Source organism: Phascolarctos cinereus, unplaced genomic scaffold, assembly GCF_003287225.1.
Source record: "Phascolarctos cinereus isolate Bilbo 61053 unplaced genomic scaffold, phaCin_HiC Scaffold_1;HRSCAF=81, whole genome shotgun sequence".
In the NCBI taxonomy this organism is placed as follows: domain Eukaryota; kingdom Metazoa; phylum Chordata; class Mammalia; order Diprotodontia; family Phascolarctidae; genus Phascolarctos; species Phascolarctos cinereus.
In genome coordinates this window covers 83,801,229-83,826,140 of record NW_027555514.1, presented here as the reverse complement: position 1 = coordinate 83,826,140, position 24,912 = coordinate 83,801,229, and the positions used below count along the sequence as shown (strand labels likewise).

Here is a 24,912-nt window from a genome sequence, read left to right as displayed (position 1 = left end):
GTAATCTGGAAACTGCCACAGCTTCCTTTGATTCATTCTGCTGAGGCCTGATCTTTGCCTGCTTGGCCCATGCTGAACTGGGCTCGTCTCCCAGCCTGGCACAATAGACCTTTCTTATCAACCATCCAGGTTGTCTTGGGCTGGAAATTTGTTTCACTTTGACTTTTTGTGGGTTCTGCTGCTCTAGAATTTGTTTAGAACCATTTTTTACAGGTATTTGGAGGGATTTGGGGGAGGGCTCAAGCAAGTCACTGCTTTTACTCTGCCATCTTGGCTCTGCCACCAGGACTCTTAAGTGTAATTTCTTTTGACTGGATTTAGGTGTTTTGAATTCATTTGACTATCACAGAAGCTGCTTTGACCCATAATTGTTGACCTCAGTCATGGTGTTTGGAAAAAGAATATTCTTACTGTAGAAATGAGAAAGAGGAGTAGGAGCTAATGGTGGGACTGAAGATCTCTGGGATCAATCTCAACTAGGATTAAAATCCTAGAAATGAAAGGGAATAACATACTATGAGTTTGATTAGAATAGTGAATCCATTGGGAAAGTGCAGTTGTAGGAAGATCTCAGTTTGCTACTTAAAATACTTGGGTAGATCCCCATACTGATGAGCCCCATACAGGGCTCCATGTACATACCTTCCTAATGTTTGTTTTGGATTACTCAAGAGAAGTAGCAGAGTCAGATTCTAAAGTGAAGGCAATTCTTGAGCAGAGAATCCAATTCTTACTGGCTTCTCTAAATTAGAAAAAAAGGGAGTGGGAAACTCTTTGACACCTCACATCAATCCACAGCTTGTAGCCTCTTCATCTCTATTTGAAACTTTATAACAAGCACTTAATAGTCAGTAAACATTAAATGCCTACTATGTGGGTGTTGGGTACTGTGCTGTGATCTGAGGATACAAATAGAAAAAAAAGAAAACTCCCTTGACTTCAAGGATCTTTATGGGGAAGACAATATAGTTAAAAGAGGATGGGACACAGGAGGCATGGTGGAGAAGTCAAATCTACCAGAGAAGTCAGAGAGGTCCAGAAGAATGCTACTTGGTGAGAAATGAAGAAATGTCTCTTCTTTTCCCTATCCTAAAATGGAGTTTATGGCTTCACCCTCCAGCCAGAGGGTCAGAGGGTACTGATTAGGTGTGAGTAATTAGGTGGATCTTGCAAGATGAGATGTATCAATGATGAATTTACTTGGGCTGTAGTGGAGAAGTCAAATATGTCCAAAATGAATGTTGCTGGGTAGGAAATAAGGAATTATCTGAGATGTCTGTCCTGTCGTTTCTCCTTAAATGGAAGAAATGTAAAACATTTTTAAAGTTAACAGTAGAGGCAGTGGTATACTTTAAAAAAAATTACTTATGAAGGAGTGGGGGTATGTTTTCCCTCCAAAAAACATAGACTGTTTGAAATGTTTATTCATGATACTGACATTCTTCTAGTCATCCAGGCATGAAACCTTGAAATTACTTTAAAAAATTTTTAAAATTTATTTTGAATTATCAACAATCACTTCCATAGGCTTTTGAGTTTTAAATTTTTCTCCCTCTCCCTTCCCCAAGACAGCATGCAATCTGATACAGGCTGTACGTATACATTCTTATTAAGCATATTTTCACATTAGTCATGTTGTAAGGAAGAATTAGAACCAATAGAAGGAACCTTAAGAAAGAAGAGACAAAACAAAACAGAAGGAAAAAAAAAGGAACAGATAGTATGCTTCAATCTGCATTCAGACTCCATAGTTCTTTCTTTGAATGTAGATAGCGGAGATGTCTTAGATCCTTGCATTGCTGAGAAAGGGCTAAGTCTATCAAAATTAGTCATCGCACAGCGTTGCTGTTATTGTGTACAATGTTCTCCTGGTTCTGCACATGACATTATTTTTTACTCTTCTCACACATCTCCATCTCTAATTAGTTGCCAAAGTCTTAATTAATTCTACCTCCAGCATATCTCCTATTTCTATTTTAGTTAAGGTCCCAATAATCTCATTTCTAGACTGATAGTTACTACTGAAGTACTTTTAAAAAAAATAATTGGAATGATCAGGCTGGGACATACCTATACTTAATTCAGTAGCTGTTTCTTGCTTTATAGCTTGTTACTAATTTATTTATTTTTATTTTTTTAGCGTGAACTATTTTAACCCTATCATTCAAAACTTTCTACTGTTTAGCTCCAAGTTACCATTATTTCCAGCATCATTTTGGTCTCTGAACCTCCATGTACTCTGTAGCCAAATTGGGCTACTACTAGCTGTTCATAAAACCATGTCTGGGCCTATAGTTTGCAATAAATTCTTCCCTTCTTGAATCTCTCAGGTTACCTATGCACGAAATCATCATATAATACATTGTAGTTTGTATACATCTTACCTTTCTGCTAGATTGTGAACTCCTTCCTGAAGGCAGAGATTGTTATAGTATTTCATCTTTGTATCTTGAGTGTTTTGTATGTTATACCAAGAATATTTTAACACCTATGTATGAGACATCTGAACTATAAAATAAAAGCCTTTCATAGTTCTATTTCTCTATGGTTAAATATTTGGAGGAGACTATTTTGCTTCTGTATCTAAGAATATGACAGCTATAAGAAGAGAGGAAGCAAAATTAGCTATGTTGAATAGTGACAGCATTACGATAAAATTGAGCTATGACCTAATACTTAATTTTATGAATAGAGTGCTTCAAGTTTACTGTCTAAAATTTTGTTTCTTAACCAATAGGCAGAACTCTTCATTTAAGAGTACACTTTTTACATTGTCTTTGAACACTTATACTTAATATTTCTTTTTTTAGTAATATTTTTCTCTAGTTTCATGTAATGACAATTTTTAACATTCATTTAAAAAATTTGAGTTTAATTTTTCTCCCTCTCTCAGCTCCCTGTTCCTTGAGACAGTAAGCAATTTGATATAGGGTATTCATATTCAATCATGCAAAACATTTACCATATTATATACTTACTATATCAGTAAATTTGTTTCACTGGTGTGGGTGTACCTCCTGGTGCAGATGATAACCTATCTCCCCTTTCTTACTTTCTGTGATTGTCTTATTCATGTTTTATCTATAAATGCTCTTTTTTAAAACATTTTTTTTTATGCAGTTGGAGTTAAGTGACTTGCCCAGGGTCACACAGCTAGTGAGTGTCAAATGTTTGGTCTGAGACCAGATTTGAACTCGGGTCCTCCTGATTTCAAGGCCAGTATTCTATCCACTGTGCCACCCAGCTGACCCTCTATAAATCTCTGTAGAGAACTTTAGGCCTTCCTCTGAAATTTTTTAAAATAATGGTCCACCTTAAGTAACACTTTACAGCTATATATAATTTATGAATTCATAGTCATTAAAATTTGATATAACATCATCTCAAATGTACATATTAAATTTAATTTTCATTTGAACTTGAATTTGAAATCATTGGGTCATTTTTGGCCTGTTAACTGTGATGTCCTTCCTAAAATGTGGTGCTTAGAATTGAATATTTGTAATCTTCTAAATGTGGTCTGACCAGGGAATATTACAGCAGCACTCTTACTTCCCAGTTCTTATTTTCATCCGTTATCACAATTCATTTGGTTTCTCATTTTTCTAAACTTGGAGTTACAAGGAATTGTAGGCTAGGTTGGGTCCTTCAGCAGTTAACAAAAGGAGATCTACTTAGCCATAGTAGAGGAAGGATATTCAACAAATATATACACAGGGACATCTTGTATAGGGAGGACACTTCCAGTTGATGCAGCTGACTGAATCTCCTTTTCCTGAGTTGCTGTTGTGGTTCACCAAGCCTCAGAGAGGTGCTTGGAGCCTCTGCATCATGGTTGTTTTATATTCAGACGAGTAGAATGTGATGTTAACAACCTGAACCTTTAGTCAACTCTGACCCAATCCAATTTTGAGGATGGTTTCAGTACCTTTTAAAGAAAAATTAGCCTAACTTGCATGGGGCAAGGGTTTAAGGTATTGTTCCTACCCTACAAGGTTATCTTTTAACTTTCTCTTCTTTTTCATATATAATCCCCATCAAGTCTTCTGTTGTATTTTTCCTACTTGCCCTGTTGTCACTATTAGTGCTGCCAACAGCCTGATAAAGGCATTCAACGCTCTCCTTCCAGTTTACCCTGCATATAGCTTTCAAAGTCTTTGTTTCTTGTAGAGTTTGAAGTGTTGCTTATGTACTTTAAAAAAAATCCTTTGTGGCTCCCTGTTAACTTACTAAATAAAGTCCAAACTCCTTGCCTGGCATTCAGGGTCCTTTACTATGCCATCCTAATAACTTCCTTTCCAGCTTTATCTCATTGGAGATTACACTACATTTCCACACTTCTGCTTTACGTTGTTCTCTATCCCCATAATGCCCTCCATTTCTCTTTTTATCCACCCGCTTTTGAAAGCCCAACTGACTACAACTTCCTCCAAGGAGCCTTATGTGTTTCTGATATGATATCAGAGTATTTTGTTTTGATTCTCTAATATAGTTCCATAATATGTAATGATTGTTTCTGTATTTTACCTATTTTACTAGTTTATGAAAGGGAATATCTTTGAATATCTTTAGTTCCCTAGCTCATGGTGCCCCATATACAGTAAATAATTAAAAATTGTTGGTTGATTTTGTTTTAGGATGTCATAAATATTTATGAAGTGCCTACTCTGTGGCACAACTGTACTATGTGCTAGAGGTACAAAGAACAGAGGAATGGTTCCTGCTTTCAAGGATCATGTTTGTTATATGGTGGGGAGAGACAGTGGATGCACATAAATGTCAGTATATATGTAGAGTAGATATATAGAGTTCACAACAATAGTGACTAGGGGTTGGATCAGGGAAGACTGTGTAGGAGATGATGTATGAACTGAACTTGAAAGGAAAGAGGTTGTGAGAGGAGGAATGGAATTCATTCCAGGAATGGAGGGATGGGCTGTTCAAAGGTGTAGAGATGGGAGAAGGAATACTGAGTGTTAGGAATATCATAAAGGTCATTTTGGCTGGACTCAAGAATTCGTGAAGGGGAGTAATGTATGGAAGTAAACCCAGAAAGGTCGTTTGGATCCAGGTTGGGAAGAGTTTAGGATTCCAAGAAGATGAGTTTATATTTGATTTTAGAAGTAATAAGGAGACCTTGGAGTCTGTTTAGTAGGAGAATGGCATGCTTGCATCTGACTCTGCTTTGGGAATGTCATTTTGGTAAGCTTTGTGGAGGATGGGTTTGGGCAGAGATTTGAGACCAGGACATTTATTAGATTTTTGCAGTAGGAACAAGAGGTAGGAGGGGCCTAAACTAGGTTGGTTGCCCTGTGAGTGGATAGAAGGGCACGTATTCGAGAGTTGTTATGGATGCAGAGGCAACAAGATACAGCAATGGCAACAATATGGCTATGTGGGGCGAAGGAGGTGAGAAATCAAGGATAACTCTAGATGACTGGAAGGTTGGTCGTATTTAGTAGCAATTGGTAAGGTCAGTGTAGGAGCAGGGTTTTTGTGGGTAAAATACAAGGAGTTGTGTTGTGGACAATTAAAGCTATAAGAACTAATTGAGGTCACCAAGTGAGAGTATTATATGGGGAGAAGAGAACAGGATCCAGAACCTTGGTGTATACCCACAGTCAGGCAACTGGGTATCGATGGGGGGACTTTGAGATGTAGAAGAACTAAGAGGAGGTAGTGTCTTGAACACCCAGAGAAAAGAAAGTATACTTTCTTTATAGTATACTTTTAAGTATACTTTCTTTAGGAGAAGGATGAACTGTGAAATTCTGCAGAGGTCATGAATGCTAAGTATTGAGAAAAGACTCAATTCATTTCAGTTCAGTAAACATTTATTCAACACTATGTGCAAAGCACTCTTCTGTGCTGGGGATACAGATTAAAAAAAAAAGATAGGTTTTGCCCTCAAGGAGTTTACTATCTAACTGGGGATGACTGCACACAGAAAAAGGAAGCCTGAAGTGGGGGTCACCTGGAGGTATCTGGTATGGAGACTTGTTTCATGGGGTTGAAAGGAGGCAGAGCTGCAGATGGAGAGTGGAGTGAGCTAGAAGGGCAGTTTCAGCACTGCTGGATGGAGTTTCACTCTTAATAACTTAAGTCTAGAGTGAAAGAAGAATCGTTTATTAGAGTTCTTGTAAGAATCAGGTGTGCCCTCTGGTGGTAGAGGCGCACCTTTCGGCACAAGAACCAGTTTTATACTGTTAGTATGATCCTGCTCCTCCCATCAGAGCTAGGATTGGTCCAGCTCTTCTGAGTTACACTCTTTCTGAACTGCTCATCCCATGTTCCTCCTTCCCGTGTTAAGTCGTTCGTCCCATGTTCAAAATGGTGGCTATCTCTATCCTTGGGGTTGGAGATTCCAATGGGATATACAAGTGAAGATATCCAGAGGCAGTTGAGCTCAGAGTCTGGAATTCAGAAGTAATGGCCTGGAAGGGCCTTGAGTTATCTTTGTTAGCAATAGGTAATATTCCAAGGCTGGAAAGGTAGGTTTGAAGATTATGGAGTACTTTAAATGACCGTGTAAGGAGTCTGTTTAGAGAATTTACTGGTATGGGCTTGTAGTGCTTAGTACATAGTAGGCACTTCATAAATGTTTACCGATGGAGTAATATTTAGGCTTTTGTTTAAAAAAAATTCTTGGGAAACCTCTATGTATCTAAATTTTGATACTCAAAAGTACAAACTCTTTTGCTTGGCATTTTAAAAACTCTTTCTATATTAGTCTTCTTCAAACTTTTTGTTGTAGTCAAGCCCACTTCTACCTCTTAGAATTCTTAACATCCTTCAGAGTTCAGTTCAAATGGTACCTTTTTCATTATTCGATAATCAACAACAATAAATTAAAAACAGTACTTGGCAATTCTTGTACCCAAGGTTTTAAAAATCTATTTGATTTTGATACCACTGACTGCTCAAAAGGTTCTTCTGAGTTTTGTGTTTACTTTGTGTTTACTTTTATGTCTTCCTATTGGGCAAGGGCTGTTTGAATTTGTTATTTTTGTTTTCTCTCTTCACCACCTAGCACAGTGCTTAATGCTAGTTGAATGAGACCTTTCTTGCTGCCATTCCACCCCTTCCCCCCTTGTTTTGTATGTATTTTTAACTCAGGTTAGCATAGGTTCCTCAAAGTGTAATAAGCTTCTTGAGGAAAAGAGTGTCTCACTTTTGATTTGTGTCCCAGGTGCCTTTCACAGTACCTGGCACGTAGTATACACTCAAGTGCTTGCTTGGGCATAGAATTTAGAGATGGAAGGGACTCTGACGTTAAAAGTGAGGGAACTGAGATGCGAATTAAGATAAGAGACTGTTGGTGATTTTGATGAGAGCAGTTTTGATTGATTGAGGTTGGAGGCTATATTTTAGAATGTTTAGAAGACTGAAGAGAGGAAATGGAGAAACTGATTGTAGATAGCTTCCTCAAGGAGTTTAGTCCAGAAGGGGAGGAGAGTTTATAGGATATCAGCTAGCAGGGATGGTAGGACCAAGTCACAGTTTTGTAAGGATAGGGGAGATGTGGGTATGTTTGTAAGCATCAGTAGATAGGGAAAATAGAAGATAGGATATTAGAGGGGGCAATCTCTTGGAGAAGACAGGGATTGGATCAAGGCTGTGTGTAGAGGGGTTTGCCTTAGCTAGGAGAAAGGACTCTTCTTCCTTATTAGAGATAAGATTTGAGGAGGAGGAGGTCCTGGGGGAAAAACTTTTGAGATGTGGAAGGAAGAAGGAGATACCCTGGCTAAGTGTCTGATTTTTTTTCCAGTGAGTTTTACTCAGTTGGAAAGGGTGGGGGAGGGTGCTATGGGAGGATTTTGAGGAAGGACAAAGTAGTTTGGAATAAACTGTGGTAAATGGGAGAGAAAATTAAGGAGGTGTGAAAAAATTGCTGTTTTGTCGTCCTAGTTGAGATTATGTAACATTATTTTAGACCTAGTGATTTTCTTCAGTAGCAGAATGGTATCAAAAGGCTACATATTTGTTTGGAAAGGGAAGGGGGTGATCCAATGACTGGGTGGATTGCTAGATTAAAAGAGAAACACCATGATATTAATTTCAAACCTTTTCCCTTGCAACAGCACACTTGACAAAAATCTCTCATGAGAGGCAGTGTAGTTGGTGCTAAAATTGGGGCAGTGGGAAGATCCATGTTCAAATATCAATTCTTGACAAATCTTTTACCTTTGTGATTGTCAGCAGGTCGCTCTTAGTTTTCCTCATCTATAAAATGAGGATGACAACACTTTCATTGTAGTTTCTACAAAACATGGCAAACTTTAGGTGCAGTATAAGTAAATCATTTGTTATAAGCCATATAACTAAAATGGAGAGATGGACTAGATGATTTAGTTAAGGGGATTTAGAATTAGTTTAATTATTTGATCTGGAATATTGATTAATGGATAGATTAGTCAGGTAAGAGGACTCTGGTGGCAAGTCACAGAGTTCTTGCCTTGGTCCTCTTTGTTCACCTCTTTTATCAGTGATGTGAAAATACAGATGAGAGCTTATCACAGAATTTCAGAGTTGGAAGGATTCTCAGAGGCTGTCTAGTTGAGCCCACACCTGAAAAAAAAATTCCCCTTATAGATCCCACAAATGTTCATCCAGCCTTTGCTTGAAGATCTCCTTTATAGAGGAACTTACTAGAGTTATACATGATAAGCTGAGAGGAATATTTTGTATGTTGAATAAAATCAGGATTCCAAAATACTAAAATAGTTAGGATTCCAAAATACTAAAATAGTTAGGATTCTAAAATAGTTATAACAAATGTTTTAAAGTTTTAACAGTGATTTAACAAAAGCAAATAAACTTTTAAACCTAAATAACCAAAGACTTGATTTCATTGACCCACAGAGAAGTCCATGTTATAGGAATTCCCTTTACCAAAGCAGATCTCAGCCAGATTGTGACGGAACTATTAAGTAGTTGTGAGAGGGATTTGAACGCAGGCCTTTCTAGCTCAAAGCCCAACGTGAGGGCTCACTGTTTCAGTAAACATAGGAAATAAGCAATTCAATCTTAAGTAACCCCTAGCGTTTAACAATATAGAACCAAATGAAGGAACAAACAGCAAATACAGATGCTTTTGTGCTAGGTTCAAATGAGTCAACTTGTAGAACTCACCAAATGCCTGTTGTTGTTGTTGGTGTTGGTATTCCTCCTTCCAGTTCTTTTTACTGGCCATTTTCTTTGGTTCTGTTGTTGGTCAACAAACATCAAATGCTTGCTATAATAGGTCAGACACTGTTGCTAAGCATTGAAAATACAAGTGCAAGCAAAAAGAAAGACAGTTCCTGACCTCAAGTAGTAGACATTCTACTAGTGAAGCTGAACATAAAAAAGGTAGCTGAAGGGAGAGAAAGTATTCTCTAAGGGGGCATGATGGAGAAGTTCAGAGGAGAGTGCAACTTGAAATGAAGTGGCTACCCTGGGTCCTCTCCTTAAATGGAGGTTCTGGGAAAAGCTCTCCAGTTACAGGGAAGGGCTGAGCCTCAGAGGGCAGAGGGTATTTCTGAGATGTAAGTTACAGGACTGGAGTGATCTTCAGGATAAAGATGTTTCTGGGCATGATGGAGAATGCCAGTGGAGTGCAGCCTTCTGGGAAATGCCTGGGTGCCCTCCTTAAATGGAGGATTTTATTTTTTCTTAATAGATTTGGAAGGGACTTCAGTTTAGGAGTTTCAAAGTTTTGTGTGTGTCACGGACTTCTGGACTTCTTTGGCGCTATCTGGTGAAACCTTTGAATCACTTCTCAGGATAATGTTTTTAAATGCATAAAATACTATAGGAATTACAAAGGAAAACAGTTATACAGTTATCAAAACCAAAATACAGCTGTCAAAATAGTCTTTAAAAAAGCTTACAAATCTCAGGTTAAGAACCTTTGAATCTGTCTCAGTATATAAAAGGAATATCCACTGTAACATCTGACTTAGCTTGTGCCTAGCTGTGTGCTACTTTCCTTTAAAGATAAGTGCTATAATATATGGTTCTCTTCCCTCAAGGAACTTAAAATATAATTGAGGACATAATACTGACACAAATAAGACAATAAAAAATAAATAGTAGGCTTGTAGAATTGAATGCTAAACTGTAGTGTATGATAATAGAGATGTGTGTTGCTATATTTGGAATCAATATGGAAATATAAGATAGGCTCTTTTGATCTAGTGGTAGGACTAGTTATGACAAGGAAAAAAAGATCTATCTGTACGAAAATGTTTGTATCAGGATTATTGATAACAGTGGCAAGATACAGGAAAATCAGATGTGTCCAACAGTTAGGAAATAGTACATGAGTGTAGTGGAATCTTGTTATACCATAAGAAATAACAAAATAAAATGTGGAGAGATTTATGTAAAGAGATGTGAAAAATGAACAAAACTAAAAGAGCAATATACATTTTAAGCAACAACTATAAAAAACGAAGTATGCACAAAATTAAGGGGATGCAAATACAGCATTTAGAAAAATTATTAAACGTATTGCAGTTTATGGTTTCACAAGCAATCGTTTAAAAAATTTGTGCCTATTTCTTTGAATATTTATGCTTGTTGATGGTTCTTAAATTTGTAATAAAAATGTTTTTATTATTACAGATTAAGTACTGTCAAAGATTTAGAAAGAGTAGAATCAATATAGCCAAGAAGTACTTCCCTTCATTCCAATTTATCTTTTCATTTATTTGACTTAATCATTCTTCGTAGTCCAAGTATATCCACTAAGATAACATTTAGTATTCTGTTCCGTTAGTATAGTGCCCATTATTGTTATAAATCATTTTAATTCTCACAGCCTTTTGTAATTTTTTTGAAAGCCTTTTGTACTTTTAAAGAACTTCATTGTTGTATTATTTAAAAAGTGCCTGCTAGGACACTTGATATTTCTGGTAGGAGTTGTCTTGCTCTCAAGTATTTAAGCAGAGGCTGATGAGGAATTTTTATGTCAGCCAAGTTTTGAAAATGGCAACCTTTGCCTTCTCTCAACTATAGTAGAGAATGGCTTCTGGATTTTTACATGTAGTTCCACAGCCTGTATTATATGGCCATTCCCAGACTGATGTACTGCTCCATACCCCCTAGTTATACTGTTGCATTTAAACTACTATAATGTAGAATTAGAAAGATATTTTTCCTGGGAAATTACCACACTGAGATATTGGTACTGATTTTTAAAAACATACATATATGCGTGTACTAACATTCCTAATTTGGAAAATCTGAAAGTTTTATAATTTATATAAACAATGCTGACTTTTGAGGAGGTGACAGACAACAGCCTTGATTACATTTTTTTTCTAAGCATTTTGACTTTAGCCAAATGCAAGGAACTGTTATAATGGTTGGCACAAGTATTTTGTGAGAAATTCTTCTCTTTATTTACACAAATAGCTAGATATTTATTTTGGTGCATAATATTTATTAAAATGGGGATAGCTTCTGTTAGAGGTCTGAAAAAGGCACTTGTTTAATTTACATATATATTTCAGCTGTGTACATATCCGCAATATTTTGTAGGAGAGATAATGATGATTGTAGATGAAGAACTGGAAGGGGGATTTAGAGGTCACCTATTTCCATTCTCTTTATTTTACAGATGAGGGAACTGAGACCCAGAGTGATTAAGTTGCACTTCTGCTGAAGTGGCAGATCTAGCCCTCTTCCTAAGAGCAACAGAGGGAGCATAAAAAAGTAATTTAATGTCTGGATAGAAGATAATAAGACTGAATTAAAACTTGAACTGTTTGACCAAATAATAGGGTGGGTTTTTTTTTTTAATTTTTGCTTTTGTTTACAGAGATTGATCACATCAGGCTGTCTGTTTAAGAGAATCAGTTAGTATTTTTTGAATGCCTGCTGTCCAACACTATAAGATTAGTTCTGTGACTGGAATCAGCTGAGCTGAAACAATTTTTGACATAGGTTGGGGTATCAACAAAACGAAATATTGTTAAATAGCTGATATTTTTTATAGGCTTTAACATTTACAGAGGGCTTTGACATATGCTATTTCATTTGATCTTCACAGCAACTCTGTGAGGTTGATGTTATTATTGTCCCCATTTTTCAGATTAGGAAACTTGAGTTCAAGAAAAGCAGTCATTTGCTCAGGGTCACATAGCTAGTAAGTATCTGAGGAGTATTTGGATTTAAGTCTTCCTGAATCTTGTGCCACTTAACTGCATCTAGGAATCAGGAAAGCTCCTGCATAATTAAAAGATCTCTCAATGTCAGTTTTAATGGCCAAGTGAAAAAAAAATCCTTTAAAAAGTACAGTTCCTGAAAAACAAACAGGTATCGATAATATATATGACACATGTAACATTGAAATTTGACAGTATGAACATCATACTTTTAATATTCCACTGTGAACAAGTAGACTAAGTTGCAAACCTTCTTTGGAGTTTTTTTTTTTTTGGCTTTTTGGTGAGGCAATCAGGGTTAAGTGACTTGCCCAGAGTCGCACAGCTAGTAAGTGTCAAGTGTCTCAAGCTGGATTTGAACTCAGGTGCTCCTTACTCCAAAGCCAGAGCTCTATCCGCTGCGCCACCTAGCTGCCCCTGGAATTTTTTAAAAACAGGTTTTGAACTCTACTGTTCTGATTTCTTAGGTCTGGTCATGTTTATGAATGAATTGTAAGTAACTTAACAATTAACTGTAAGTAACTTAATTTTGGTAATTAGGTGGAATCATAGAATTTTAGTATTGGAAAGGACTAAGTCCACTATCTAGAATATTCCAATCCCATCATTTTACAAATTAAGAAATTGATGTTCAGAAAGGATAAGTGATTTGCTAAGGTCATACAGCTAGTCAGTGGCAGAACATGGGCTTCTGACTACCAGCATCTTAGGTTTTACAGAGTTATAAGGGGCTTCAGAGGTTACTTGATCCCACTTTTAATTGAACTGGAATCTGCTTATTATGTAGGTATTTTTCTCCACAGAAATTATTGTCTAATCATTTCCTCTTGTATTTCTGGAATTTTTTTTTTATCCCAAGAGTATGTGTCCTTTTTACAAATCTTAGTAGCTTTGGCTTATGATTTTAGCCTGTAAAATATTTTGATATTTTTCTGTCATCAAACAAACTTGTTATTCTCCCTAGCATCAGAACATTTGTAATCATGGTTTTTATGCTTACATCCAAATCAATGATAACTGTTGAGCCAGAACAAGCCCCCCCTCATAACTGTGCTATGTGTTGATGATCCTTTAATCATTACTCTTTGCATTGAATTATTCTTTTACACAGTGGTTTTTCATCGTTCCATGTTGCCCACAAGATTATTGGGAGAGTTATCTAAACACAACAACATTTTAGCAAAATATCTTGTGGGTTTGGGAGGATAATTTTCAGAGGCTAGTGAGGTATTCCTTTATCATTCTCCAGAGTTAGCAGTAAAATTTTTCTGTGTTAGCTTTAGGATGCTAAATCACTAATCACTATGCTACTAACAAGTAAGAAAGATTGACTTGTAAATTTCATATGTAAGTTAGATTTATTGAAGAATGTAATATGGCTAGACCTGTATGCATGACGAAAGCTATTAGTACATACATACATCACTGCTACCAGTGTTCTTCCTGGGAATGTTATAAGTTATCTTGGTCAGAATTGTGGAGTTTAGGAAATGATATACATTGAGAGAATGAGATTTGAGGTTGCAGTTCTTGCTTATGCACAGAAAATCTAACTTTGGTGTAGATAGTTACCTTTAGGCCAGCCTTGAAGGTTTTGAGAGAATAGGCTGGCTAAGTGTGCTGCTTGTCTTTTTTGACCACAATGTTAGTCATTTAGTGAGAGCAGTGTGGCCTTGGCACACATTCTATACCCTCAGTAACCTTAGAGACATAGGTGGCTGTTACTTGGATAGGAATCTTGTCTTGGATAATTTCTCATTATCCTAAGGATAACAGATGCATTAATTTTAGAAGTGACAGTTTGTCTCAGAGCGGGCAGCCTGCTTTGATGCATGCTAATAAACTTTTCAAAAAACAATCTTGTAAGTAATTGGGGTAGGCTTTGGTGTTTGCAAAAGTTACAAAGGGGAAAAAGTACTATTAAACATTTAGTAGGCCAACTAGGAGGTTACAATTAACTAAGGGATAATGTGGTACAGTAGAATGAACACTGGATTGATGTCTGAGAACGTGGAAACCTCAAATTGTGATCTGCTACTTAGCTGTTGGACCTTGAGCAAGTCACTTTACTCTGTGTGCTTCAGTTCTTTATATGTAAAATGATAAGCCTGGACTAAATGACTACTAAGGTCCCTTTCAGCTCTATTATCCAAAGGGTTATGTTTTACTTCAAAGGGAAAAAAAAGTTCCCTTCCAATTTAGGAAGAGAATCTCCAATTTAGTATATCATATGTAGTAAATGTATCTAATCCCAATCAAGGGGCACACCAACATTCTTCCTACCTACAGGCAGAAATTAACATTAAGACATAAAATTGTGAAATGGTTTCATACTAATCACACAAATCACTGTCCAAGAAAAAGAGCCACCTGTAACAATGTCAGAGTTAAAACATGTAAACCCCCTGTCAGCAAAAGAAGTGACCTGTTTTTCATGGACATATTCTGGCTGTTAGTGTTTACTTGCCTTTTAAGTTCTTGCAAACTTGTAAAAAGTTATGTATTATAGAATTTTTGCCAAGGCTTTGTGTATATCTTTGGCCCATAATTTAAAGAATTTGCCTTTTCCCCTTCCAGAAATTGGGATTGTTTGCCTATCTCCACTCCTGAGGCATACCTCTCCTGTTTGATTTTTCAGAGATCACTGAAGGTGGTTCAGGGGAACAATAATAAGGCTGTAAAGGTAGGTTGAAGCCATATTGTGAAGGGCTTTAAATACCACATAAAAGATATTTAGATTTGATTCTAAAGTTACTAAATAGGGAATCATTTCAGTTTGAGAATAAAAGATAGTTGTTCCTTTGTTCTCTATTACTACTTCATCTGCAAAACGAAGGGCAACTGGTTGTGTTGTTAAATTGAATTTAATGGAAATTCCATTTCAGCTCTAAAATGCTGTGATTATCTTTATCAACAATTGAATTCATCAAATATTTGTTTTAAGTACCTGTGTTCAGAGATGTTTTCTATAGTCAACCCAGGATAGTTGTCCTAGGTTTTGGGTAGGATTTATGTTAAATGATACACTATTATCTCTGCATACATGGAGCAATGAAATCTGATAGGAGGCACAATTTTATTAGTGCATAGGAGAGGCAGTACAATGTAATAGAAATATGATTTGGATTCAGAGGACCTGAGCTTAGGTTGCATCTTCCTTAAATCGCTTTAAGAATGTAAGGCAAGTCATTTAACTTCAGCCCTTCTGTTTCCTCTTTTTAAAATAAGATGGTACTGTCTAGGTCCATTATGAGGATCGAATTTATAAAGTGCTTGATAACCTTTGTAAAGGTGGACTGTAAGAGGTGGAAAAAACAAACAAAAACCTTTGTCAGGTCAGAGCAGAAAAGTCATTACCTGAGAGTGGGCTGAGGTGTCTAGGAACAAGTGGAATTTCAGTTTGACTTGAGAAAAGCTGTGGAGGTGGAATAGTGCTACTGGTTTTCAGGGACAGAGAGTAGTGGAGCTGACTAGAATGTAGAGTATCTGAATGGAAATACTGGTACAAGATCAAGATAAAAAAGAAAGGTTTGTACCCTTTTTGTGGGAGGCCTTTTTTTGAGACTAAACAAGTACTTTAAACTTTCTATGGTTGGTTCTCTGAGAAGAATTTTGAGCAGGGGAATAGCATGAATGGCATTCATTAAACATGAATGGCAAGACATTAAGATGTCTTGCAGCAAAATCAGAAGAGGATCTGTTAGGAGGTCTTTTCTGAGAAGTCTCATTGGGTGTGGTGTTGAGGACTTGCTTATACTATAATGGTGGTAGTGGAGGTGAAACAAAGGAAGATGAATGGAAGAGATTATTCAGGTAGAATCAGTAGGACTTCATTCTTCATTTACAACTTAAGTGAAGAGTGAAAAGTAAGTTTGAATCCTCTGGGAGACTGAAAAGTGGTACTTCTGATAGGAATAGAAAATTCATAAGGTAAAGTGTATTTTGGAAGAAGGACAATATGTTAGAATTTGGACATGTGTGAAGTTTGAGATTCTGACAGGGCATTCAGGTAGAGATGTAGGCAGATGTAGGTGTGGAACCTGGAGAGGTCTGGACTGGAGATTTGGAAGTCAGTCAACTCTGTAGATATTAGCTGAAGCCAAGAACATGAATGCCAAAGAAAAGAATCAGTCTATAATCATTTACTAAGTGCCTAATAATGCCAAGTGCCATTTTTTTAAATGCCAAGAGCAAAAAACAGTTGGAGACACCAGAACTTTAGAGAACACCATTGCAAGGAGTGGAGTGGTCCCAGGGGAACCAGAAGAGTGTGTTACCCTCAGGAGTTAAGGAGAGAAAGAGGATCTAAAGAGATGATGTGGTCAGATGTATCATTCTTCATTCAGAGGGGTCAAGGAAAAAGCAGCCTCTGAGCTAGAAGGGACTGTGTAGTCCAACCCCTTCATTTTACAGATGAAGAAGCAGGCCCATGGACTTCCCAAAGGCATCTGGAATGGGGTTTGAGCCCAGATTCTCTTAGAGGCCTCTTATTAAAACAAGTCCTGGATTAGCGTCATTGAACTTGGTGATTAGGCCATGATTACCTTTAAGAGATTGGGTACAGTAGAAAGTCTGGTTAATCAGCAAGCATTTTATCACTTTGCTAGGTATTTTGCATGGATATATTAAGACAAAGGGAAACAGACCCTACTGTCAGAGTGTGCTGCCATGTGTGCCACAGGCCCCTCTTCACATCCCCATTCCCCCAGTTGGGAATCCTGAGTATACTTGTAGGCAAGTGAGGAGTATATAAAGGGAGAGGTTGAAGATGCATGGGGAGGGGAGATGATTTCCACATTGAGGTCCTGGAGGTGTATATAGGATGGGTATTGACTGAAGGGGGCCAGAAGAAAATATTAGTCTTATCAAGGAAGATGCAAATAGTTCCTCTCGTTCTTCCTAATAGTAAGTACCACGTGTGCTTCATAAGTCATTTCATACAGTGATGTCAAACTCAAATAGAAATGAGGACCACTAAACCTTACATAAGAAAACAACACACTAACATTTCTGTTCTATTGTATTATTATTTATTTTGTTAATTATTGCCCAGTTACATTTTAATTTAATTCTGTTGGCCTGCCTCATGTTAACACCTGATCCTTGTACAAGCCACTAAAAAAAGTTCTTTTGTGTTTGTGATAGAGGAGTACTATCTTGACTTTGTATTTGGCTGATCACTTTTTTGAGATCAGTTTAACATTGTTTTAGTCAAATGATTACTTGTTACAAGTAATCTCTTTTGCTCACATTTTTGAGAACAATTTAACATTGTTTTCATGAGATAACTAGCTGTATTTTTTCATATTCAAAGTTTTAGTTCAGAGGAAAAATATAAGCAAAGTAATAGACATATGAAAAAGAAAAGGTGATTAATGATTTTGGCACTCATTTTAGCTGAGATTAGTATAACATGGAATTTTGGATTCCAGAGTGTGATTTCACATGTAACTTTTGAGCTCCTAAACTCTTAATCTGAACATCTCCAAAAAAGGGTAAACCTGATGTCTTTATGTAAAAATGCTTAGATGATAGATTAAGACTTAGTATCTGGTTTAGGAATGAACCTGGGAGAATTTTGGCTTTGTAGATGAAAGAGCCATTTTGAGCAATGCAAAAAATTAGATAGTTTTGGAAGTTTTGCAGAAAATAAGATAGCTTTGGAAGTTTTCTTGGATTTTACTTCACTGGCGATTTAGCTGGTTTGGATGGAGTTTAAGGAAGTTAAGGTAAAGTGTAAATACACAGAAGTGACAAATTAGCTACAGTAATTTTAGGCAACAGGAAAATTCTCATGGAAAAATTTTTTAAAAGATGTTAACCAATAGGTCTCAAGATTAATTAGTAGCTACCACTGTCATCTTTTACTTTTTCTTGCTGCCTGACTTTCCCTTGAGCACCTTAATGAAGGAGTTAATTGGTAGCAGTGTAGACTGTTCTTGATTTCCCCTTGTCACCAGAGGAAGCAGTCCCACAGAGGCATAACATCAGTTTTTTGTTTGATGCTACCTCTGGATGGCCACAACAGACCTAATATGTTTACCATAGGTGCCTGGGTAAGAGTGTTTTTGAAAAGAAAATCAGTTTTGAGTGTCTGTCTGGATTGAGAAATCCAAGAAGCCTAGAAACTAAGAAAATTTAGACCCTTAGGGCTGTTTCTTCCATTCCACTTTCTTCAGAAAGCCTTTCCTACTTTCCATTTTCTTTTCTCCCAGAACACAACTTTTCAGACCTTGAATAACATTGATGTAACATTTTCTATTTATAGGATCATGGATTTGGACTTGGAAGGAGGGGAGTATATTTGGGGTCAGTAGGGCTCTTTGGGATTTGATTGCCTGAAATCTAACCATTCTGACCATTCTGAACACAAGTTATTCCATCTCTCATACCATCTCCTCTTTCTCCGGCCTTTGCATTAGTTGATCTCCATGTTTGAAATGCACTTCATCTTCACTGCTTCTTCTTATAATCTCTTAATTTTCTTCAAATATATAACTTCTGAATGAAGGCCTCTCTGATTTTTCTGGCCCCCCCCCCCCAATTTCTTAATGTGCCCTCTCCCAAAACAACCTTGTATTAAATTTTTATATTTTGGGTACATATTGAACTACATAAATGCTGGGTTCTCCATTATAACGAAAGCTCCTTGAGGGCAGAGACGGTTTCTCTTTTGTCTCTTTGTATCCCCAGTGCTTAGCTTAATGCCTAGCATTCTTCCACTTGGCTGCTAAAATGATTTTCCTAAAGTGTAGCTCTGACCATGTCATTCCCTTACTCAGTCAACTCCAACAATGATTTCCAGTTATATCTAGGATAAAATATAAAATCCTTTGGTTGGGCATTTTAAGCCACCTACCCCCTTCCTAACTTATCATTCTTATGATTGATTCTCTTTTATAATCTCTGGGATTCAGCCATGCTGACCTACTTGTTATTCCTCAGGCACTCCATCTCTTGATCCTGCCTTTTCACTGGCTAACCTCAGTGCTTGAGGTGTTCTCCTTCACCTCCCACCTTCTTCTCTGACCCTCCTCCAAAACTCAGCTCAGATCTTACCTTCAGGAGGCCTTTTTTTTTTAACCCTCTCCCAACACCCACTCCCTAGTTATCTTCCACTCCTATTAAATGTATATTTTGTGTGTACATAGTTGTGTGTATGTTGTGTCTCCCGTTAGAATGTGAGTTCCTCTAGAGTAGGGAACATGTTTTTGCCCTTTTTTTAATATCCCCACTACTTAAGTGCAGTACCTGGCTAAGTGCTTAATAAATGCTTGTTGATTAATGCCTGAATCCTGCCTATATCTGCAGAATTTTATATCTGGGAGGACTCATTGACTGGTTGATTTAGGGTATATGTCAGTTTGTGATTGTTTGGGGACGTGAGAATCTCCCTTCCTAAATTATTAGCTTAGTTTAGGATCTAAAACATTGCAACAAACAGAGATAATATAATAATAAATCTTTGAAATTTGCCTCCTTTGATATTGTGACTTTTAGCCCTACCATAAGGCCTAAGGTTAATAGATAGCAGTTTAGGTTATTAAATAACATAAGCCATCTGTCTTCAAAATGGAAATGGGCCAATAGACCGTGTGATGAAGTGACTCTTTAACTCCCCAATTCTGAAATAACTATGATACTATCATTTACAAAAGATTTTTAATTTCAGGACTTGTTCCAACAAACTATTAAAACATGGTGGATTACTATGAAGTTCTAGGTGTGCAGAGACATGCCTCACCAGAGGATATTAAAAAGGCGTAAGTATTCTTTTTATTACCTTAAAATAAGGTTTCATTAGAAAGTCTTTTTAGGTGGACATTTAATCTTGTTTTGAAATTCTTTTGAGTTATCTAGCTTTGCAAAGGGGCACACAGCCCATTGCCTCCTGTGGGTGAAGTAAACTTTTTCTTTAGTGAGTAGATTCAGAAAAGTTTATTGATGATATATTTATTTGGCTTTGTAGCAAATTGATTACGTATGTCTACCTTTAACCTTTGTTACTGCGAATCTGGCTGAATATTGGAAGAAGACAAGGCCCCAGTTACCTAGAATGAATAATTCTACTTAATTCTTGAGTAGTTTTTTTTTAAACCTGTTCCCTGTATGCTGAAAGGATACCCTTATATAATTGATCATGGATCCATCACAACAGTAAAAATAGACTGGCCTTAGATACAAAAAGATCTGGGTTCACGTAACAGATCTGTGAACATGGGTTAAGTCACCAATTAAGAGTTGCCACTGTGCATGAGTGAAGGAAGTTTCTATATAGGAAGTCCCGTCTCCTTAAAACATTAGAAATCCAAAAAAGAGAGGGTAGAGGTGCCAACTCAATGTATCAAAATAGTGAGGCTCACTAGTACCTGAAGAAATCTGGTCCATCAAGATATTCCACAAATAAAGCAAGTGTAAATAGGCTTGGGGTATTAAATGCAGAAAATAGTGCCACAGACAGCAAAAATGCATGTAGGGTATGGAAAAAGAAGGTCTAGAAACTACCCAATGTGATTCTTGTTCCATTAAGTCCTACTTTCCCATGGTCATTAGGCTACTGCCCTACTTTACCTAGTCCAACACAAACCCTACTGAGGCAAATATATAGTTTATTATATAACTGGCCAACAGTAAAGTATCTTTTAGATACTATATGGCTGAATATTGGAAGAAGACAAGGCCCCAGTTACCTAGAATGAATAATTCTACTTAATTCTTGAGTAGTTTTTTTTTAAACCTGTTCCCTGTATGCTGAAAGGATACCCTTATATAATTGATCATGGATCCATCACAACAGTAAAAATAGATGGTGAACCTGAAAAAAAAAGGAGGCTATATTTCTGTGTATATATTGGGAAAATTACCTGAAAATAAGAGATTTTCATTGGAAACTTAGAACATAAAGAAGGAATTAGATTAAGTTGTTGTCATAGTGTAGTTTGTCTAATGCTGTTTGACAGGGAAGTATCAAATTGAATCAAAAGAGACTAGTGGTGTCAGAACAGTTATAGGCAAGAAGTTATATGGAACAGCATTTATAGGACTAATTTGCATCTCAAAGGATTGTGAAATAATACTTGCTCTGATATAGTTATGCCAAATTGGACATAGCTGGAAAAAGGATGAAAGAGAATATATTGTGAGAATATATTCTACAGGGAGCTTAAATAATTCTGTGATATGAGAATGGCGCCCCCCCCCCAAAAAAAAAAAGATGGGGCACTGACTTGTGAACTTCAGTGATTGATTAATTTCAGGGAATCAGCAGTAGTTCGGCCACTAAATAAGTGACGATCGACTTAACTGTAAAAGCAGTGTTACAGATATTCTGCAGTAGAAGCAGCAACACAAACCACAGGACAGTTGTCATGTGCACAGTTCATCATGCTTTTATCAATCAAATCATCATCTACTCTAATACAATTTGATGCTTGAGGTCAGAGTTTTGGAATAATTTTTGGTGAGAATTAAAAGGTTTCAATTGACAGTCATTTCATATTAGTTATAAATAATTGGTCCTTGGGCAAAATCAAGTGTTCCATCTCCATCTCAATTGATTGAGATTTCTTAGAACTTACTAGGATTTATTTCTTCTTTAGGACGTTAGCTTTACCTAAGTGTGGAGTTGAGTTAGCTTTTTACATTTTAACTTTTAAAAGGATGCTACCTACCACGGAATTAATGCTAGTTGAATTTATTGTGAACTGAAGGTGCAAATTAGAGCAAACTAAATCGTGCCTAGAAATAGGCTTTTGTGTCATTTAATAAAAAGGTAAGTTTTGAATAGATTGTGGAGACTGAAGTATCTTTGTTCTAGAGTTAGCAACTTAACTCAGTTTTAGATAAGTTACCTAGTTTTTCTCATGTTACCCATCTTGCTCCTGCAGAAGATATCTTTGAAAAAGCCAAGAACCTTAGCTATAGGATTCTGGCACCAGGGAATGATGAGTATCAATAGCCATGCTGGAGAAAGCATTAGCTTTAAGTCAGAGGAACCCTGGGTTTGACTTCTACCGCTGATGCTTTGCTACCTTTGTGATCTAAGGACAAGTCACCTGAGTTCTCTTAGCTGTAGTTTCCTCATGCATAAAAGGGAAATAATATCTGCTCTGCTTACCTTGCAAGTTTGTTATAAGTATCAAATGAAAATAATGTATTTACATCCCCTAAAGACAAGGTGACATATTTTTGAATATTAAAAGCAAAAGGTTTTTAGATCTTAGAGCAATATAGTATCTAAAAGATACTTTACTGTTGGCCAGTTATATAATAAACTATATATTTGCCTCAGTAGGGTTTGTGTTGGACTAGGTAAAGTAGGGCAGTAGCCTAATGACCATGGGAAAGTAGGACTTAATGGAACAAGAATCACATTGGGTAGTTTCTAGACCTTCTTTCTCCATACCCTACATGCATTTTTGCTGTCTGTGGCACTATTTTCTGCATTTAATACCCCAAGCCTATTTACACTTGCTTTATTTGTGGAATATCTTGATGGACCAGATTTCTTCAGGTACTAGTGAGCCTCACTATTTTGATACATTGAGTTGGCACCTCTACCCTCTCTTTTTTGGATTTCTAATGTTTTAAGGAGACGGGACTTCCTATATAGAAACTTCCTTCACTCATGCACAGTGGCAACTCTTAATTGGTGACTTAACCCATGTTCACAGATCTGTTACGTGAACCCAGATCTTTTTGTATCTAAGGCCAGTCAGCCCCTTATCACACTATATCAAGCTGTCTTGCGTTTTTAGTTTATAGTCCGTTTATCTTAGGGTTGGAGAGATGAGCATTTGATTTATAATTGTTGTAGCAGCTATCTAGTAAATGATCATCTCTGAAGTGCTGTTTTTTCTTCAAGCTATATTGAGCTGCCATTGAAGGCAAATCAATTTTACATGTTCATATGTAATAAATACTTTTCTCTATACCTTTATTTATTCCAGGTATCGTAAATTGGCACTTAAGTGGCACCCAGATAAAAATCCTGAGAATAAAGAAGAAGCAGAAAGGAGATTCAAACAAGTAGCTGAGGCATATGAGGTGTTGTCAGATGGTAAGTACTACAGAGCTGTAATGTAAGTTGGCTGGATGGTGAAGATAATGGTATAGTGAAGATAATGGTATTCTAAGTGCAAGCAAAGTATGTACAACAATTTCCCTTTTTAAGTGGATTCAGAAAAGCACTGCTTAACGGTCTAAAGCTTTCTGATTTCACGCAGACAGGAAATGAAGATGTAGTTTTGGCCACATTTGACAGTAATAGCTGTGAATGGTATGACATAGCTGTTTTTTTTTTTCATAGATTGTATGATGATACAATACACTTCTCTGTTTTGAGGTGGTGGTAGTGGTGATGGTGATGGTATGTATATACACTTTCACATTAGGACATAGCAGTTCAAGTCCCAGCTCCAGTATTTATTGGCTATGTGATCATGGACAAGTTATTTGTCTTCTCTGAGCCTCAAATTTTCTCATCTCTAAATGGGAGTAGTGCTTTGTATAGATTTAAAAGACACTGTAATTTTTAGAGACCTCTAATCACCCAAAATCTCATAAGTGTAAATTGGGATTTCATCCTTTAGAATTTTACATGACTTTTGGAACAGTAGTAAAATTATAACATTTTGGAGCTGTTGCCCGGTAGCAGAGGTCGCCAAACTATACAGCCTGTGGATTTGGTCCACTGCCTGTTTCGCCTGAAAGTTAAGAATGGGTTTTTTTTTTCCATTTTAAAATCTCCTTCTCTTTCTCCTTTTGTACTGGCTGTATTCCATTACTGGAATGATCTCTGTCCTATACCTTTATCTCTTAGAATTCTTAGCTTCCTTCAGGACTCAGTTCAAATACTGTCTTCAGCAAAAAACCCCCAAAAAACCATAAAACAAAAACTTTCCTGATAGTCATCTCATTCTGTCTACACCCTCCTCCCACCTGATAATCCCTTCCTCTCTAAGTTACCTTATATCTCCTTGTAAATATGGTCTTGCACGTAGTGTATGTATGTCCATGTTGTCTCCTCTGTTGGCATGTAAGCTTCTTGAAGGGTTTTCTTTGTATCCTCATCATTTAGCACAGTGCCAAGACCATATCAAGTACTTAATAAATTTTAGTTGATTCTGGTTTTTTTCCCAACCAGAAGTTAATGTTGGTTGTTTCTTTATTCAATAGGTTGTTATTCTAGTAAATTTGTAGATGATTTATATATTTTTTCCATTTCCTGTGAATTAACCAAAAAGTGTTTGTTAAACATTCACTCACTATACTTAAAACTCTTGTAAAATAGAGCTAGTAAGTAAATAAAAAGTTGTTTTGACTAGGAATGACTAGGAATGTGTCATGCTATTCACACATTTCCAAGGTGTTTCATCAATATATAAAATATTGGGGTAATTATGGAGAGAGAAGGAAGAAATAACCATTTATAGAGCACCTACTACATACCAGGTACTGTGCTAAACACTTTATAAACGTTATCCCATTGGATCCTTGCAACAGTCCAGCAAGGTAGGTGCTGTTATTACTCCCATTTTACAGTTGAGGAAATTAAGGCAGACAGAGGTAAGTGATTTGTGCAAGGCTACACAGCTAGTTAGTGTGAGGTCAGATTTGAGCTCAGGTCTTCCTGACTCCAGGCCCAATGCTGTGTCACTAGATGCCACAATTATGGACTATTTTATTACTTCCTATAGACATCTTGTGTGATTTGTGTAATTTTTTCATAATATATGCTCATAAATCTGATTTGTGATGT

At 36.7% G+C, this 24,912-nt stretch overlaps 1 protein-coding gene across 6 annotated transcripts in view; it reads left to right on the top strand.

Annotated features, from left to right (window-relative positions):
- Nucleotides 1–24,912, top strand: part of DNAJB6 (DnaJ heat shock protein family (Hsp40) member B6) — a 118,830-nt gene that overhangs the window by 16,075 nt on the left and 77,843 nt on the right. For 4 of the 6 annotated variants that reach the window (XM_078152551.1, XM_021009646.2, XM_078152555.1 and 1 more), the window contains exons 2-3: nt 19,825–19,915; nt 23,102–23,211. In XM_078152551.1, coding sequence (XP_078008677.1) covers nt 19,851–19,915; nt 23,102–23,211 — 175 coding nt within the window. In that variant the 5' untranslated portion in view covers nt 19,825–19,850. Of the gene's footprint in view, nt 1–14,729; nt 14,836–19,824; nt 19,916–23,101; nt 23,212–24,912 lie in introns of all 6 variants that reach the window. The other 2 variants (XM_021009647.2, XM_021009645.2) reach the window with 2 other exon arrangements.